General features: G+C 40.4%; 1 protein-coding gene across 1 annotated transcript; it reads right to left on the bottom strand.

The window, feature by feature from the left end:
- Window positions 1–316: 316 nt before the first annotated feature.
- LOC104273822 (transcription factor CP2-like protein 1) lies at window positions 317–16086 on the bottom strand. The gene is made up of 15 exons (XM_009869263.1): window positions 16070–16086; window positions 15305–15379; window positions 12989–13070; window positions 11281–11386; window positions 10903–11009; window positions 10161–10313; window positions 9150–9260; window positions 7335–7426; window positions 5936–5984; window positions 5746–5839; window positions 4772–4862; window positions 4013–4113; window positions 2900–3042; window positions 809–860; window positions 317–354 (listed from the first exon to the last, which is right to left on the bottom strand). The coding sequence occupies exons 1-15, from the start codon at window positions 16084–16086 to the stop codon at window positions 317–319; spliced, it is 1311 nt and encodes a 436-aa protein (XP_009867565.1).
- Between the last annotated feature and the right edge of the window lie 373 nt (window positions 16087–16459).

Below are 16459 nucleotides of genomic sequence, written 5' to 3'. Positions count from 1 at the left end.
TTAAAGTAATAAGCAGAAACCTCGACAATTTTAAAGACTGAAGAGGAAGGGAGGGAGAAAGAAACATGCACAAGCTTTGAGGATGTTCTCAGCTCCAACTTCAAAAACAAACAAAAAAAAAACAACAAAAAACCACACAGTCACACACCACCAGAAATGTATATCTGTAAGAGCAAGTTTCTCTTTAAGCTGTTTGGTAATTTTTAGTTTAGAGGAGCATTTTGTCCAGAGGGTTCTTCATGTTTCCAGTCTAGGTTGTAGCAATCTCAGTGAGGCACTAAATTTCAGGCTGTTAAAGTCTTTCTGTGCAGCATGGTCACTTTAAAATGATGTGGTAGCCATCATTGCTTTCAGCTGTAACAAAGAAAGGCAAAGCATTTTTTCATTGTTTTTAGAAAACAGCATGGATACAGAACTCCAGATTTTCTTCTTAGGCAGTTTGCAATAGTTTGTACTCTGGTGCCTCAACCCACTCATGAAAATCAATGTTGAACATCTAGGTCAAAGCATTTACATAAAAAAAATATAGTATGTTAACTGTCATCCTTTACCATTTTACTAGAAGGTTTTCTGCTCATTTATGTCAGTGGTATCAATGGATTTATGAAACTTTTATAAGAGTGTAATTGAGAAAGAAGCATAGATCAATCAGTCTATCATAGCATAAGTTGATGCAACACCTTGACTTACACTAAATTAGATTACTTATCTTTTCAGGATAACAGCACTGAGTTTGTGATAACGTTTAGTGCAACTGAAAGGAGAAATTACCTTTACAGCTATATGTAACAGCGGCAGCAATACATACCTTTCAATGTGCTGATAACAAAACAAGATTCATCTTGGAAATTTTGCACCATCTGAAGGGCAGAAAGAAAAGAAGACAAAATAGAATATTTTTAGCAATTACATTCAAGTTTCTTTCAGTGCCAACATAGACTTTAGAGGAGAGGTATCAAGCAACATTCAATGTCTAACCCTATGCAGTCCTGAGTAACTCTGCTTATAAGATTATTAAAGTATATGACTGATTAATGAAGGTCCTTCCAGGTGTTAATGTGCTCACACTAAAGTGCTTGCCTAGAACTGATCTAGCTTGTTCAGCATTTTACCATTGCCTTTGCAGCTCTTGAGCCTGCAAATTCTTATACTGCTCCTGTTAGTCTATTGAAGACCATGCTCTTAATGGCCTTCAGTGAAGCTATGCTAGTTTAGACTAAAGATAGTCCTTCTCCTAAAATCTAACAGTGGTAATACACATTCACCTGAACAACGAAGCTCAGTGGAGCTTACATTGCATCTAAAATAGTATCTAGAAGTGGTCAGCTCAGAGAAAAAGACTCTTTGTCAAATAAAGAAATACTGCTACTGAAAAGCCATCTCGGCAGTGTCCACTTCGTTATTTTGACCAGACATGAGTATAGATGCTGTGCTTGCAGGAATCACAAGAATCTTAAGGAAATCACTATGAAAAGCACGGTAGATCATGGCAAGTAAGATTAATATCTAAAGCTGTTTGAGTTATTCATGAGAAACAACTAGATTTTCAGAACACATGCAGGTTTCTAATGACACCCTTAACTGAAGAGGTGAGTTAAGAGATTTGGCTGACTTCAGATCCAACCTGAAATGCTCATTTAAGCTTCATTATTATTGAATGCCTCCTCCTATCTTAGAGTAGCTGTGGGGGACAGAGGAGGTGAATTACCTTCAGGAGGTGTCTCATTAGCTGAAGCAGACGCTGGACACCTAAGTTCAAGGAGGGGAGGTGACCAGAACCTCTCCAATCAGCTCAGAAAAATCCATCCTTTAGCAAAAGCCTTCTCCCAGCTATTGAATGTGATTCAAGTAGAGCACTCTCCAGCTCTAAGCTCTCACACCAAACACTGTTTTCAACTTAGACTAATCTCGCTATTCTTTTTCGGTTTAACCTCCACCCCCTACTCCCGCAAATCAAAGTTTGCTGGCCAGTCTGTGTGCCTGCACCTAATGATGCATGAAGTACATTCACAGAGTGCCTTACTCTTGCCACTATAGTACTAAAACAAGAGAAAATTATTAAAAAAGCAATAGACATTGTTAATAATTGACTTAAATAAATACTTAAAGGCTTATACTCAAGTTGGTTCAGGCAATTCCCCTACCAAGAGTTGCCTCCAAGCACTTTACATCCATAAAGCATCAAGGTTTCAGATTTAATCAGGCTGAAATAGCAAGGAGACTTTAGGAATAAGCATTACAGCCTTCAATTTAGGCTCCAGTTGAGACCTATGCTCTGCTTCATTTGTTTTAACAATGTTTCATATAAATGAAGCTCCTTAAGTGATTCTGGTGCATGAATGAGTAAGTAATTTAGTTGAGAGAAAAGAGGAAGAAGGGCAAGTCACTATTAACCCTCAACTTAATGGTATGGGCTAAATTAAGCCATCACCTGATGGGACACAAACCGCTAGCAGTGGTCCATTACATTATAGGGTGCACTTACACTACACTGACTCTGACTCAGTGGCTGTAATCACTGGCCAAGATGTAAGACCTTACAGATTTCCAAATACACCTTCTTTAGGAAAATTTCCTAATTAGTTTTAAAGGTTCTCACTTTAGGTCCTCACTTCAAATTTGTCCAAGTAGTCAACATGAAAATTAAATGACTGATTTTTCTTGAGTTTTGTTTTAAAAAAAGCCCCACAACACCTCTTTTATGAAGCAAAGGTCTTAAAACCAGACCAAAATCAATGGTACGCATGAATTATTTGCTTGAAGTATTTGCTTTAACTTGCTGGGGTTATTAACCTCGCAAAGCTTCCTTGAAGATTCATTCCATAATTTGAAAGGTCATTCTAACTTCAAGAGGTCAAGATAACTTACAGCTCTGACAGCATTTACAGTAACCCCTTACCTCATTGCTCACTAATACATGGATCCCTGTGGGTCCCTGACGATAGATTCGATTTATCTGCTGTGGAGAAATGCTGTACAAGTTTGCAATCTTCTCAATTAATTCCAACGTAGTCAGTTCTTCCAAGAAGATCGCATGATATACTGCAACAAGTCAAAAGCAGTTACAAAATTATACACTAATTTTAGAACAGCAACTACAGATAACACCAAGATGCTCAATATCAACAAGCAAATGGGTTTAAGATCAAGGTTCAAATCTGATCAACAGTTAAAAGTCTTAGTACCTTTAAAGAAGCCCTTAAATATCCAGTTTGATGATTTGTATAAAAATATCCACTATTTGGATGCAGTGGGCAAATAATGCACACATCACTTTTACCCAGTGGAAAACACACAGACTAAAGACATGTATCATGGGGCCCTAAAAAAAAAACCTCTCAAAATTGTTCATGTTTTTGGGTAATTTACTTTTACTGATTTTGATATTTTAAAGTAGACCCAATTAAATCTTAAAACACATGGTATCATTTACACAAAATAGTATTTTATTAGATGTTATCCCCCTGATGCTATAGCCACAATCTGTAGATGACAATAGTACTTTTTTTAACCAAACCAATGGTAGAAACAACCAGGTAGAAAAGCTGTGCATGGCTAATACTATGTGCAAAAACTAAGGACAATCTGTATTTTCATTTGATTGTAGATTTTGTCGAGAGAGATAGTTTAAAGGAGTGAGTCCCCAAAAGCTTTGAACTTCCAAGAGTTAGAACCTCACTTTCACACCAACCTTCCTTTTCTCAGAATATGTTCAAACATGCCATAATTTAAAGCAAATTGTGGATGAGAAAGTAGCTTTTAATGCAATGGTCCCTATTAAGAACTGAAGAGATATTTTGCTGTGGCATTCTGCAGATAACTTGTAAGTTGGGTGCATTCCCCAGGCACACAGTACCAGTCAGAATCTGTAAACTGACCAAAGTGGCAGAATAGGAGAAAACAGAACCTCTTTTAACACTCAGGACACCAAGCTGTCCCAGGCAGGAGCTCAGGCAGAAAGCAGCATTCTCACCACGTAGGCGTTTAACAAAATCCACACGCAAAAACTTACCACAAAGACTGCCATCTCCATTTTCTCGTTTTTGGTGGAGATGTGATCTGTTTTGCTCTGGTTCTTGGCAGACATAAATTGTCATCTTGGGCCTCACATTTCTATGGATTATTAAAAAACAGTAGTGAGTTATTTAGTAGATCTAAAATTGTTTCGGTCACCTACCAAACAATGAGAGGTGGAATCATTCAGGTTGTGTGTAAATAACCAACTAAGGGATAATCTTGATAATGGTGACTAGATGTCATAGAAGGCTATGTAAGAGCCCCTGGGAGGGGATCATACAGTGCAGAGCACCTTAATCTCTTCAGGATCAAGTGCAATAAGTTTATCGCACTTGCCAAGCAGCTCATCACATCTGCTTTTATTGATCTGAATCCTGCTCAGCTGTAGAATTTATGATGTTATTGCAATAAAAGTAAGTTTAAGAGTCCTTTGAGGCTCCAGAGGTTGGTTGGCTGGTTTATTACCTGTGATGGAGATGCAACAGAGAGTATTGTAGGCTCGCTCTCTCATATGAGAAGTGGATGGAAGTTACAGGCTAGTAGCAAATAAACCACTGGACATCACATTATACTGCTTTACTTCTCACTTCTGAGCTATGCTTGGATTTGAATACCATTGTGATCTCCAGCCCCTGAGACGACCTCTTTGAAGTGTTAAAAGGAATGCTACAGCTCTAGGATTAATTTCTAATTAACACTGGAATTACCAAGTGATGCTACCATAACAAAAAAATAGGAAGGAAGAAGTACAAACCTTCCTTTGATTGCATTAAAGAGCCGAATTCCATCAGCAGGCCCACAGATTTGAACAAAATCTTCTTTGGACATCTTCAGTAAGTCAGCACCTACATATTTCAAATTGATTTTTTTTAAAGTTAAGGAAATCTTAGCTTCCAAGTTGTGTGTATGGGCAGCAAGAAAGGGCAGGTGGAGAGAATGCACAAAGCTAAATCAGACAGATTTGCCTAGAGAAGTTGCAAATTCAGAGAAGTGTACACCGCAAATCAACCACTGCAAAAGAGAGAGCTAGAAGTTGCCACAGGAGCAGTTCTGCACTGGAAGATATTCTAGCCAACTCGGAGACAAGGTAGATATTTAACACCGACCATTAAACGGCACAATCTTTGCTAAGTGCTGTGTTCGCCAGTTTATTTAATCATGTTCCAAGTCAGAGAGAAGCTCCTTGAAGTTTCAACATCTTTAACAATTCCCCCTTCCACCATCTTACTGCTGTGCACAACTACCTAATGGGAAGGCACAGTGAAGATGGAGCCACAGATGGAGCCAGACTCTTTTCAAAGGGGCACAGGGACAGGATGAAAGGCAGTAGACAGATGATGGGAAACACTGATTAAGTACAAGAAAAAACTTTTTCAATGGGAGAGCAGTCAAGTATTTGAAGAGGTTGCTTAGAGAGAATGTGGAACTTCCAACCTTGAGGATACTCAAAGATACTTGCACAGGGCCCTGGACATGCTTCAAGCAGGGGGCTGCACCTAATGAACTCAAGAAGTCCCTTCCATCTTATTCTCTTCTGTCTTAACTTACTCTATATTTCTACAATTTGCTTAGGCAAATGTTAACTAGTCTAACAACAGAACAGTCACACTGGATTAGACCAGTGATCCCAGAGATCAACAGTGGCCAGCAGCAGATGCTGTTGATACAAGGCATGAGCTGCTCTTACAAAAGAGAATAAAAACAAAATAATCGACTGTTTAAACTCACCCGAAAAACTTGAGAAGAGTCTACAGAATGGAGAGAACCTATTACGATGAAGCCACTGCTGGGCATCTTGAATAGAAGCAGAAGGAAGGAGATGCTACATTGCAAAAAGAATAAGAAGGTCTTGAAATGAACTGTTCACCAGTGTCCTAAAAAAGAAAAGCACCACATTAACACGATCTCAAGTACTTACATCATTGCTGGGAGGCAGGAGCTCCACTTGATGGGTTGGAGAACTGTTGCTAAAAGAAATTATATAAAGTTGGAAGAGAAAAAACACATTATTTTAAATTTTACATTGCAGTGTCCATCCTCTTTCCTCTCCTCTATTTGACTTGACTGTCACAAGTTACATACCAGTTTGACTTTTTTCTCTACCAGATTTTTAAAAAGGCGTCCAAAATCTGGGCCAAAACAATAAAGAAATCCCTGCTTGAGTATTTTGTTGGTCAGTTGCGATCCTACTCAACACTGAGAGAAAAACTCAATTTACTGACCAAATTCAAGATTTTCCATACAGGTAACTCACTAATGCAACACAATCTAAGTAAGGAAGAGTAAGTGAACATAAAATTTCTGCAAACCAGAAATCCTCTAACTAAATCCACTGTCTAAGAGTGATTCTTCACAAAAAAAAAAAAAAGAGGACTTTATAATTCAACTCTGGTGTTACCTTAAACATGGTAAATTGCAATTTAACTATATTACACAAAATTAAATTTCTACTAAATCCTCCTAAAACATAGGGCTGCAACACGTCAAGGATTTTTCCAAAGAGTTTATAATCTACTACTGGAAGAAAACGCTCAACAGATCTCTCTGGTAACACTATTATCATTTCAGTGTTTGTCCTTATTCATAGAGGTCACTCATTGAAAATTTGTGATAAAACATTGATTAACTAACAAACTCTGGAGGAAAGTGACAAGGCTGCAGGGTCCTAGAGGAGAAGGCAGCCTACACCAAATTTCTAAGGGAAAGTACATTGCAGGGAGGACTCAGAAGTACTGAGGGAGTCTGCTGGATATTTCTGTCATCAGCTATAATCTTGTGTGTTTCAGGACCACTACAATTGTTTATGACAACTATATTAATGGATTAAACATGGCTCTTGCTAGTCCCTTGTTCTGGAACAACTTCTCAAAACCCAGGCTGTCTTCTCCCAGACAGGATTGTCTTTACTGCCCATTCAATTGTGAATTTAGCACCCCAAACCACCTCAGGACAGAAAAAAACAAATGCCAACTCTCAAGAGGTGCTTAAGGGTGAAAGCCTCTAACACTTTTGTTGGAAGATACTGGGAATTGTTGGTACAGGGCATTGTGTATTCTCTGACCCACACAGAAGAGTAAGAGAGGAAATTCATGGCAGCAATTGTCCTGGTCACCCTCAGATGGTCACTTCCCAGCCATTGCCTAAGCAGTGGACATATAAACTGCATTACAGAGAATTCCTGGCTTTGTGGAAAATGTTTTCCCCTTTCTAGGAAGGGTGATCCTTGACCTCTTCTTCCAGGGTATGAAATGCATAGACTCACAAAACACATGCACAAAAGACTAACAGGAAAGGTAAAGCATTTATTCATTACATACCCATCTCCAAGGTTGAAGCTGTTTGGAGAACTGTTGTAGCTTGGAGATGGAGCATTGTTCATTTGATAAGGCACATCTGGCCAGGGAGAGCACTGTTGGAAGAGAGGCAAGCAGGGATACTTTCGTAAGGATGGAAATAAAGGATTCGATTCTCCTCTCATACCACATTCATGCTGTTGCCACGCCACTAACTTCAGCTCATCACTCCTGCTGGGAGGAGGAGACGGGCCATGGATTTTCTACATGCTCTCCAAGCAGGCTGTCAGGGGGCCAGATTGATTCCAGTTGTGCATTCCACATTTCTCCCATTTCACAAAGCCTGTCCCCAAATAACACTGGGCCAAAGTGTGCACAGCTGTAAGTCAGAGCAACGCCAGTAAGTCAACTCAGACTGAAGGCAGCAATGCTACAGAAATACCCCTGGTCTCAATTATATATCCCTAATTAAATGCAGGCAAGAGTGACAAATACACTCCAGTGGCATTGCTTCAGGTTTATACCAGTGAAAGAGCAGATTTTGAACCAGCCTGTTCAAACCTCTGGCTATTAGTCAAAGAGTTCAAGCTATAAATGGGTATTACATAGAGAAAATTTAAGACAGACACAAAGCTACTAAAATATAGGTCAAACTCCATACTCCATTACAGAAGTGTAAAACCAGAGTAACCCAGCTAGAATCGGTGACTGCTCTGAATTTAAGGCACTGTAATCAGCAGGAGAAATCTAGCCCTGTGGAACCCTCTGCCATCAAGAGCTCAAGAAAACGTTCTGTAGTGTCCTTGTTTGCAATGATAAAAAGCCGACAAGCGTAGCTTTGGAGTTTTATCATCTCCACAAATACTAGCAAGTATTTTATCATCTCCACAAGCACTAGCAAATATTTAACTCTTTGGCAACCCACGTTTCCCCATGCAATATGTCAAAGTGCATCAGAACTCATATGGAGAGTTTGGGATCTGCCAGCTCAGTAGAATTAGGTCTGTGTACACAAGAGCCTCATTAACAACCACCACGTTGAATTGGAAAACACGTTGGTTGCTCCTGGCAACGTGAGGAAAATTGAGTGGGAGGGACTGGTTCTCACAAACAGGAAGTTTATTTAAATTAAGAAAAAAACCTAATTTTTGAAAGTCCAGCAAGCCACTTCAAAAAAACAAGAACTAAATCAAACGACATGACATTCCCACAGGGAGACAGAAGGAGCACTTTTAAACCACTGTCTCGAGTCCTGTTTCTTAGTTATGCTGCAGCCTAGGGTGAGCTTATATACACATCTTAGTACGAGCAGAGAGGGGGAGAAACAAGTACATCTCTACACCAGATGCATCAGAATATAAGATATTCAAAATATTCCTAGAGTACAAGCCAGAATGTTCTGAGATGTTGTATGTAATAGTAGCTACATAGATATTTTCAAAAAAGAACAGATTAATAACTTAATCAGACAGCCTATACATCTGTTCAAGTGCCTCATGTCCAGCATGAGCTTTTGCCAGACAGTTCTGAAGAAAATCTCATACAACTGACATCTAAGTGCCACAACAAGTGCCTGGAAGTGGAGCAGAAGAAAAAGAAAATGTTTCTTTCAAAGCTAGGCTGTTAAAGATTGGTTTATACCTAGAAACATAAGAAACTTTGGCATCTTTTATAAACTTCAACAATGAGAGACATTTTACAAAATCACTCCACTGTCCATTTCAATCAGATCTGAGCATACGTGTCTCCACAAGACAATCTCCAGGGCTCAGACAGCATTTTCTCTCAAAATCATTTCCCAAGATGTTGAAGTAACATGACGCGTCTAAAACACATTACCTCTGTGAGAATAGTTGTCTCATAGGAAGGCTGATACTTCTCCTTCTCTTGGGTGGTCTTCTTCTCCATTTTTTCCCTGTCAGTCTTCTGTTTTCTGTCTGCTCCTTTAGGCTATAAGCACAAGCACAAGCTTTCCCTTATGCCAACTTTGGAGACAGAGGCCAACAGATTTTGGTTTTTTTTTTTTCTAATCTGTTCACAAAAGTCTCTTTCAGATTTATATGGGGACTTTACATATGGAACAAGCTCAGATCTGCATTTTCTAGACAAAAAAAAAATTAGTTAAGCATCTCTACTGTTTCTATAACATCCTCCATTAATGTCTATTGCAATTCCAAAATAATCTGACCAGTTCTGAGATTTGATACTAACTACTTCAGATCACGAGCCCCAGACTTATGGGATTCAACTGGTATTTGCAACTTCTCTCCAGGAACAGGAAAGACGTTGCTCACAGGAGCAAAACTGGAGCAGCAGATCCTTTGAGAAAACAGACCTATGAAGAGCTCGTTGTTAAGCGGCTGCAGGTCTGCCATGCCCAGATTAGGATCTTCACAGATGCTTTCTTTCTGAATCTTTCTCTTCTCCAGGCAGCATGGAGAGGAACTCTGCTGCAACAAGCAATGGGTGTTTAACATCTCCACGATAGATTCTCATTGTTCATGGAGGATTGAATCAAAGAAACTGGAGATGCCATAATGTTTTGATTGCCTAGGAGTACCCAAACACAGTAAATAGCCTGAATATCTCAGTATTTGTATAGAGTTCAAGACACAATGGACTGACATAAGTCTTGGGGCAGCACTTGGGTCATTTGAATTTAAGTATAATTGCTGTGTAGTTCAGTGTTTACGTCACTTTGAGTGCAAGAGTCCTGCTTAAGATCTTAAGCATGGCCAGTTAAAAGTATGCTCTTCTGTTTGACTATTTGCACCACTCCTGCACAATTTAAAAATCTACACGTTCCTGTGTCTTAATCTAGTCAAGGACAAAGCCAAAACTACCTCATACCTTGAACACTTTGATCTGGCAGCTTGCAGAATGCAAGTGTTCTGTGTATTCACCATTTTCATTCTGCTTAAAGGTGTCGATTTGCACCCGGAAGGGCACCCCTTTCTCTCCTCCATGTTTCCGTGGAGTAAATTCTGTGCTGATGCAATGTACCTGGCAAAACAAAAGCTGTGCTCATCTCTGGAGACAGTTGGAAGCTGCGCAAATCTGAATTTTAGACTGTGCCTGAACATGAGGTTTTGGCTCCTCCTGAGAAGCCGGAGAGGCAGAAGAGTTCATATGTTTTCATTTCTGTTCCTCAGGACAAAACAATTAGATGAACAAGCAGCCCAGAAAGAAACAGGGCATCAGGAAAAGCATTCTTTGACTTAAGTAAATCTCACATACAGATTAAAAACAGATAGTTGACATTTGGGATAAGAAACACTCATGAAAGAGGAAAGCAAGCAAAACTAACAGGTTGCGAAGTTTCCTCCAGGCAAACTCCATGCTTAGAAAGCAACATTAATTTATTTATTCTTTTAAAAAGAAAATCATAGCTGGAGCAGGTAGCACCCCAAAGCTACCAAGTTGGTTTAGCAAGTATCCTACAAATTAATTCCATGCAATTGTCCCTTGACTTTGTATATTATCATTAGTATCTTTCTCTCTTCTTCTTCATGTCCTGGCTAGCTTAACTCTCCAGCTTTTTCTAAGATATCTGACCACTGTATTTACTACAAGAATATCACTTCTCTCTTACCTGAATGAATGCTGAGGCTCGCTTTGATGGATCCCACAGAAATTCGACCGTGTTCAACTGTGTGGGGCTGGCCCTGGGATCCAAGATACCAACTGACAGCGGAATATCTGTAGAAGAAAACCCCTAAAATTTTAAAAATATTAAATTGAAGAAGAGAAAGCATTTCCATATAATTACAAGATGCATGTGAAAAGCCAAGCCACCAATGATACATCTATCTGGGACCTACAGTGCTATATCTCCTTCCCACCCAAATATATGCAGAATTCTGAAGAGAGCAGGATATAAAAAACCTAAACACACATGCAAAACACTCCATACATCATTCAGCATCTCACTTCCAAACACTGCACAGGACTCACAATAAAATAGTCTCACCTATATCAAGGATGCGGTCCCCAGGCCGACTCCACCTCCAGCCCTCGAGCTGCTGATGCTCAGTGTACTGCAGGCGTCGATCATGGAAAACTACACGAATTATACTCTGTTAAGAAAAGATGGCAAGATGAGTAACGTGATCCGGAGGCCCTTCTTTTGAAATGAATTTGGTTTTCCAGCGTAGAAGTAAAAGCTGATCTGTTATGGTTCTCACTCCCATTCATGAAGAGAGTAGAGGGTCCACCTAAGAGACCCATCACCATGGTTATCAAATTCGTAAGGGACCCCTGAGTGAGAGAGCAACACACTTTCCCCTTCACAGGGCACATCTACACTGCGTAACACAGCTCTGTACCACTTTCTGGGATTTGGTCTGGAAGCACTACAGCAACGTCCACCTAAATCTTAGGTGTCATGCCGCATAAACATCGCTATACTGCCTCCATATCCAAAATGGCTCACACAGGGCTAATATTCAATGTGTCTGTACCATGTCCCAACCCCACTGTATCCTCCTCTGATTAGCAAATGTGAAAGCCAGCTCACTTGTCCTTGCACCAGAGGAGCTGACTTGCCCAGACACCTTGTCAGTGGGAATTAAACTTGATTCCAGCCATCATCAGCCAGTCATTGGATTTGCCCCAGCACAGTTAAGTAAGTCTAAAATAAGAAAGCTTCTGTAACAGGAAAATTTTCATCTCTGCTCTGCAACGGTGCAGCCATGTCAATAACTGGAGAAAAGACTGGAATAAGGGTAATCCCCAGGGCAGACAAGTCCAAAATACCCCTAACTAATATATCCTTTTACATATTCAGAGTGCTATAATTGCATGACTTAATGACCCCTTATATCTCATTTTCTCAAGTCCATGCTCCTGCTGGCGTCTTCTGTATCAAATGTGTGATTGATTTTTGACAATGAACCTGAGAAACACCCTAGAAAACCTAGCTCCAAGAAGCAAGCCAGCCACAGTGGAAAAACCTGCAAAATTGGAATCCCAGTCCACCTGCTTCCTGAAATGGGATAAAAAAAACAATAGAGAACTGCCTAAACTTGGACAACATTTGAAATCCAGATTGGAATCCAAATTTTGCAACTAGTCCCCACTTCTCAGAAGAAATCCTGAGGCAGAACAGCCAAGAATTGGGGAGAGGAAGGCTTGAAGGTTGGATCCAGAACCAAGGTTCAGATCAAAGTTTTGGAATTTGAACTGTTTTAGGAAGGGGGAAACAGTGGGGAAAAAAAAAATCCCCCAGACCAAACAGTCAAAGTTCTGTACGTTCATAATTATGCCCATTACCAAAGTAAACTGAAGCTATGCAGAACCCGCATGGCAGAACGATGTAAACACCAGGGTCCTCCATTTGACATGTACTAACCCAGGCCTGTTGTTGGGGTTGAGAAGGGAAATAAGTCTGCCTCTCAGCAGTTTTGATCATGTTCACCTCTGAACTTTGGGATTCCCCTGAACCCAATATTCACAGTGAAATTCTGGGGTCATGATCACAAACAGAATAAATGTTCCCCTGAAGCCCTGTAAAGCCAAGTGCATAGTCCCATGAAACTAGCACTGAACAACTCCATCAGCCCTGCTCCCATTAAAAACAATGGCAAACTATTTTCCATTGTCTCAGTGTGAGCAGGCTCTGGCCCTTCATTAGATGCTGTATGTAGTAGCAGGAAGAAAAGAAATCTATTTCTCCTTACCTTTACATATTTTGTGTTTAAATCTTGAAACTCTCCCAATTTCCTATTCTCAAGTAGACGGATTTCATAAGACTGACCTAGAGTTTAAGGAAACATTTCCAAGGTGTTTAATATGTTGTAGCAATGAGAGAGTCATGCTGGCATTCACGTGGCTAATAAAGCATACGTTTGATCAGGGAAAGCTCATTTTTGGTAACATAATGCATTTGCCCCAGTAACCAAGTAGGCGCTAAAGCACAGCAGAAATCTGAGGGGAAGGTTTGTCTTTTGGCAGCTGAAAACTCTCAGTTAGGGTGTCAGTCATAGTCTGTCTCCCAGGGCTGCTACAGTTTTCTGATCATCCTTCAGAAAAGTCACCAAGGTGTTCCAGGCACTGCCTTTGTCCTGCTGCTGAGGCAATGGTTGTGTGAAGAGCTGCTGGCACAATAGGTTCAAGCACTATTCTGCAGAGGATAGCAACCAGGCAAAATCTTGCCTCCTTTGGAGTAGTCAGGTTTGTAAGATGTTTCAGTGAATCAGAAATAGAAGATTTGTTCCATAAGGCCTTGAATGTGGCTCCCCAGGGTACAAATACTCCTTCAGACACGCGTGTGGAAGCAGCAACAAGTATTACAGCATGTGCAAGGACCAGCATGGGAACGAAATTCATACTCCAGCGCCCCACTACCACTCTCAGCATAAGGAATTTAGCCAGTTCAGTAGAATTTAGCTAAGTGCTTTATGAAATAACATCTCCCTCCAAGACTGACGGAAGACAAAGGAGACCAATGTCTCAACATCTTATGCACGAACGGCTAAAACAGCACAAAAGCTGATAGTATAGGTCCGAATCTTTAAAATAAACCTAGAGCTGGTACAGAGGCAGGACAGGATCACTACGATCAATTGAGTATATGTATACCTTAGGGCTAGTTTTTCTTGTTGATCTTGCTACCCTTTTACTGAAAAACGTACAGGGTACGACAAGGCAGGCACCAAGAAGGAAACCAGTTTGGGTTTTCTGGTTTAACCAGTATCTCCGCAGAACTCCCACTGCGGAAGACTACAAAGCAGATAAACTGCCCCTCTAAGCAGTTGCTATCAGTAGAGACAAAAAATGCTACATTTCTGGATCTAGAAACAGAAGACTTAGGACAGCAGATGTGTCAGAAGGGCACCATGTTTCAAGGCAGATTCCCTTTTGGGAACACCAGCTCCTCCAGTTGCCAGCATGAGTACAGACCATATCACTAGAGCACTGTGCTTATTCAGCTGGTTGGCAGGAAAAAAAAATAATAAAGAAAAAAAGGACAAGAAAGGTCATATTGAAGCCCCAAATGTTTGCACAACACTCCTACTGATGTCAATAAGAGTTCTGCAAACAGGAAATGACCCTTGAATCCAGAAAGCAGATTAGGGCATGGGGACAGGGGAGAACAAACCATATGAAGTGCTACATTAAGCACTGGAAACATGCATAGATCTTAACCCACCTCTTTGTTCATGAGTAAAGCAAAATGACAACAGTGACCTTCCTTTGAAGATTGCTGGACAGCAAAAGTGGATTTTGTAAACCACAGCCCTGAAGTTGAGATGTTGCACACCAACTTGCGAGACTTTCTAATGCTCCCACTGATACAAATATCGTTAATGTAGCAATTTTTAGAGAGATGTACATCTCTCTCCACATAATCAGTACTGTTGCATTAGCACTAACAAGATCAGGCTCAGGTTCACAAAACTGATTTTCTCTCATAGAACCACTTAGGTTGGAAAAGACCCTTAAGATCATTGAATCCAACCATTAACATAGCAGTACTGAGTCCACCACTAAACCTAAGCACCACATCTGTTGCACTAAGTACCTGTGTATATACTGTACATGTGCACCTATGTGGTATGAAGTACTTGGCTGCTCAGTGGCTCAGTTCAAGGATAGATTTCACCAGTGAGAGACTGATACAGTTCATTGCCTCAAACAAATCATAGCCTTAAAGATCATCTAGTTCCATTCCCCCACCATGGGCAGGGACATCTCCCACTAGACCAGGTTGCTCAAAGCCTCATCCAGCTTAGCTTTGAACACTTCCAGGGATGCAGCATCCACAGCTTCCCCAAGCAACCCATTCCAGTGTCTCACCACCTTCTACACAGCCAAGCATCTCTTGCATCTACAGCTCATTCCCACACAAATATGATGCTAATTAATCATTACATAAAATTATTTTAGAATTTGAGACTATGATCATCCAACAGAGTAAACCACATCTCTGATTGTACTCTGATGGGGTAACAAAGAAATTTAGTGGCACAAGCTGCCAGCCATTGAGCGAGTATCTCAGGAATGAGCAGGTTTTGGGGACATCTTTGTGCATTGATACACTCCTACTCGTTGGTCTGCCTGATTTGTTTCTTTGTAGTTCCAATGAGACAAAAGCAAATAACGGGCATAAAAACTTTGGCCACATTCCTTTCAAGCAGTCAAAAACTCCACATCATGAATCTTCCAACCACTTGCACAGCATAGGAACAATACTGCAACCTGGCAGCCAGCGGGCACTGCACATCCCTCACCGACAGGAGCGATTCAGCTTGGATGGAATTAGAAACCGATTCTGCCCCACTGGTAAAACAAACTATAGTGGAGACAGAGTTAATATAAAATTGAAAGCCAAAGAAGAAATAAAATGCTTTGATGAAAGAGATATAAGTCATCTGATGTAAGCCCTGGAACTCAGTTTACACCATGAACAGCCTCAATCAAAATGGTATTTTATGCTAACTGCTTTCCCCTTGACCTCTGAATGTTTCACTCCAGTTACTATACAGAGCTGTTATCAAAACAAAACTGCTCCCAGCCAAGCTTCAGATAACATGCAGTTTACTTGCCTCTCCGCAGAACTCTCTCAGTGAGAATTTGGTCCTAATTCCACACAATTTCTTTACACATAAACGTTTTGGTATTGATTTAGAAAAATTCATTCTCTCTACAAATTATTCCAGCATATTCATTGCCTTGTGGCTAGTAGTACCCATAATTCATTGGTATAGCATGGGCAGCATTCAAACACTTGTACTTTTATAGCACCAAACTTGTCTTACCTTATGTTTTCCACCATCTCCGTGAGCAAAACTCCCAAAATGGTGAATTACGGTCTCAGCCCTGCAACTATAACAATTGCAGGGGGGAAAAAAAGCCCTAACAGAATCGGTACTTGGATAACAAGATACTTGGAAAACAAGATAACTTTGTAAAATAAAGCAAATAATAGTGGTCTAACTTGAAGAAAGCTTGAAGAAACTTGAAGAAAACTCCCTCTGGTGTCAGTGGGCAAAGAAGTCACTCAAGGCTCCGGTACACAGATCGTCCATGAATCCTCCATCTCTGTCTCACCAGCACTAGCAGGCATAGACTGACAATTTTCTGCTACAGTTAAGTTAGATAATTTTTACTCAGGTATATGGAGAGACACGGATTTGACAGATGAACCA

This window comes from Apaloderma vittatum, unplaced genomic scaffold (assembly GCF_000703405.1).
Source record: "Apaloderma vittatum isolate BGI_N311 unplaced genomic scaffold, ASM70340v1 scaffold17705, whole genome shotgun sequence".
Classification (NCBI taxonomy): Eukaryota; Metazoa; Chordata; class Aves; order Trogoniformes; family Trogonidae; genus Apaloderma; species Apaloderma vittatum.
This window is presented reverse-complemented; position numbering and strand designations above follow the sequence as displayed.

Excerpts from the sequence above, each read along its gene's own strand:
- LOC104273822 (XM_009869263.1), bottom strand. Across the intron at positions 13,071-15,304 it reads AAAACCTGCTCATTCCTGAG|TCTAGGTCAGTCTTATGAAA; the intron begins ATACTCGCTCAA and ends GTTTCCTTAAAC. Across the intron at positions 355-808 it reads TGTTATCAGCACATTGAAAG|CTGAAAGCAATGATGGCTAC; the intron begins GTATGTATTGCT and ends TCTTTGTTACAG.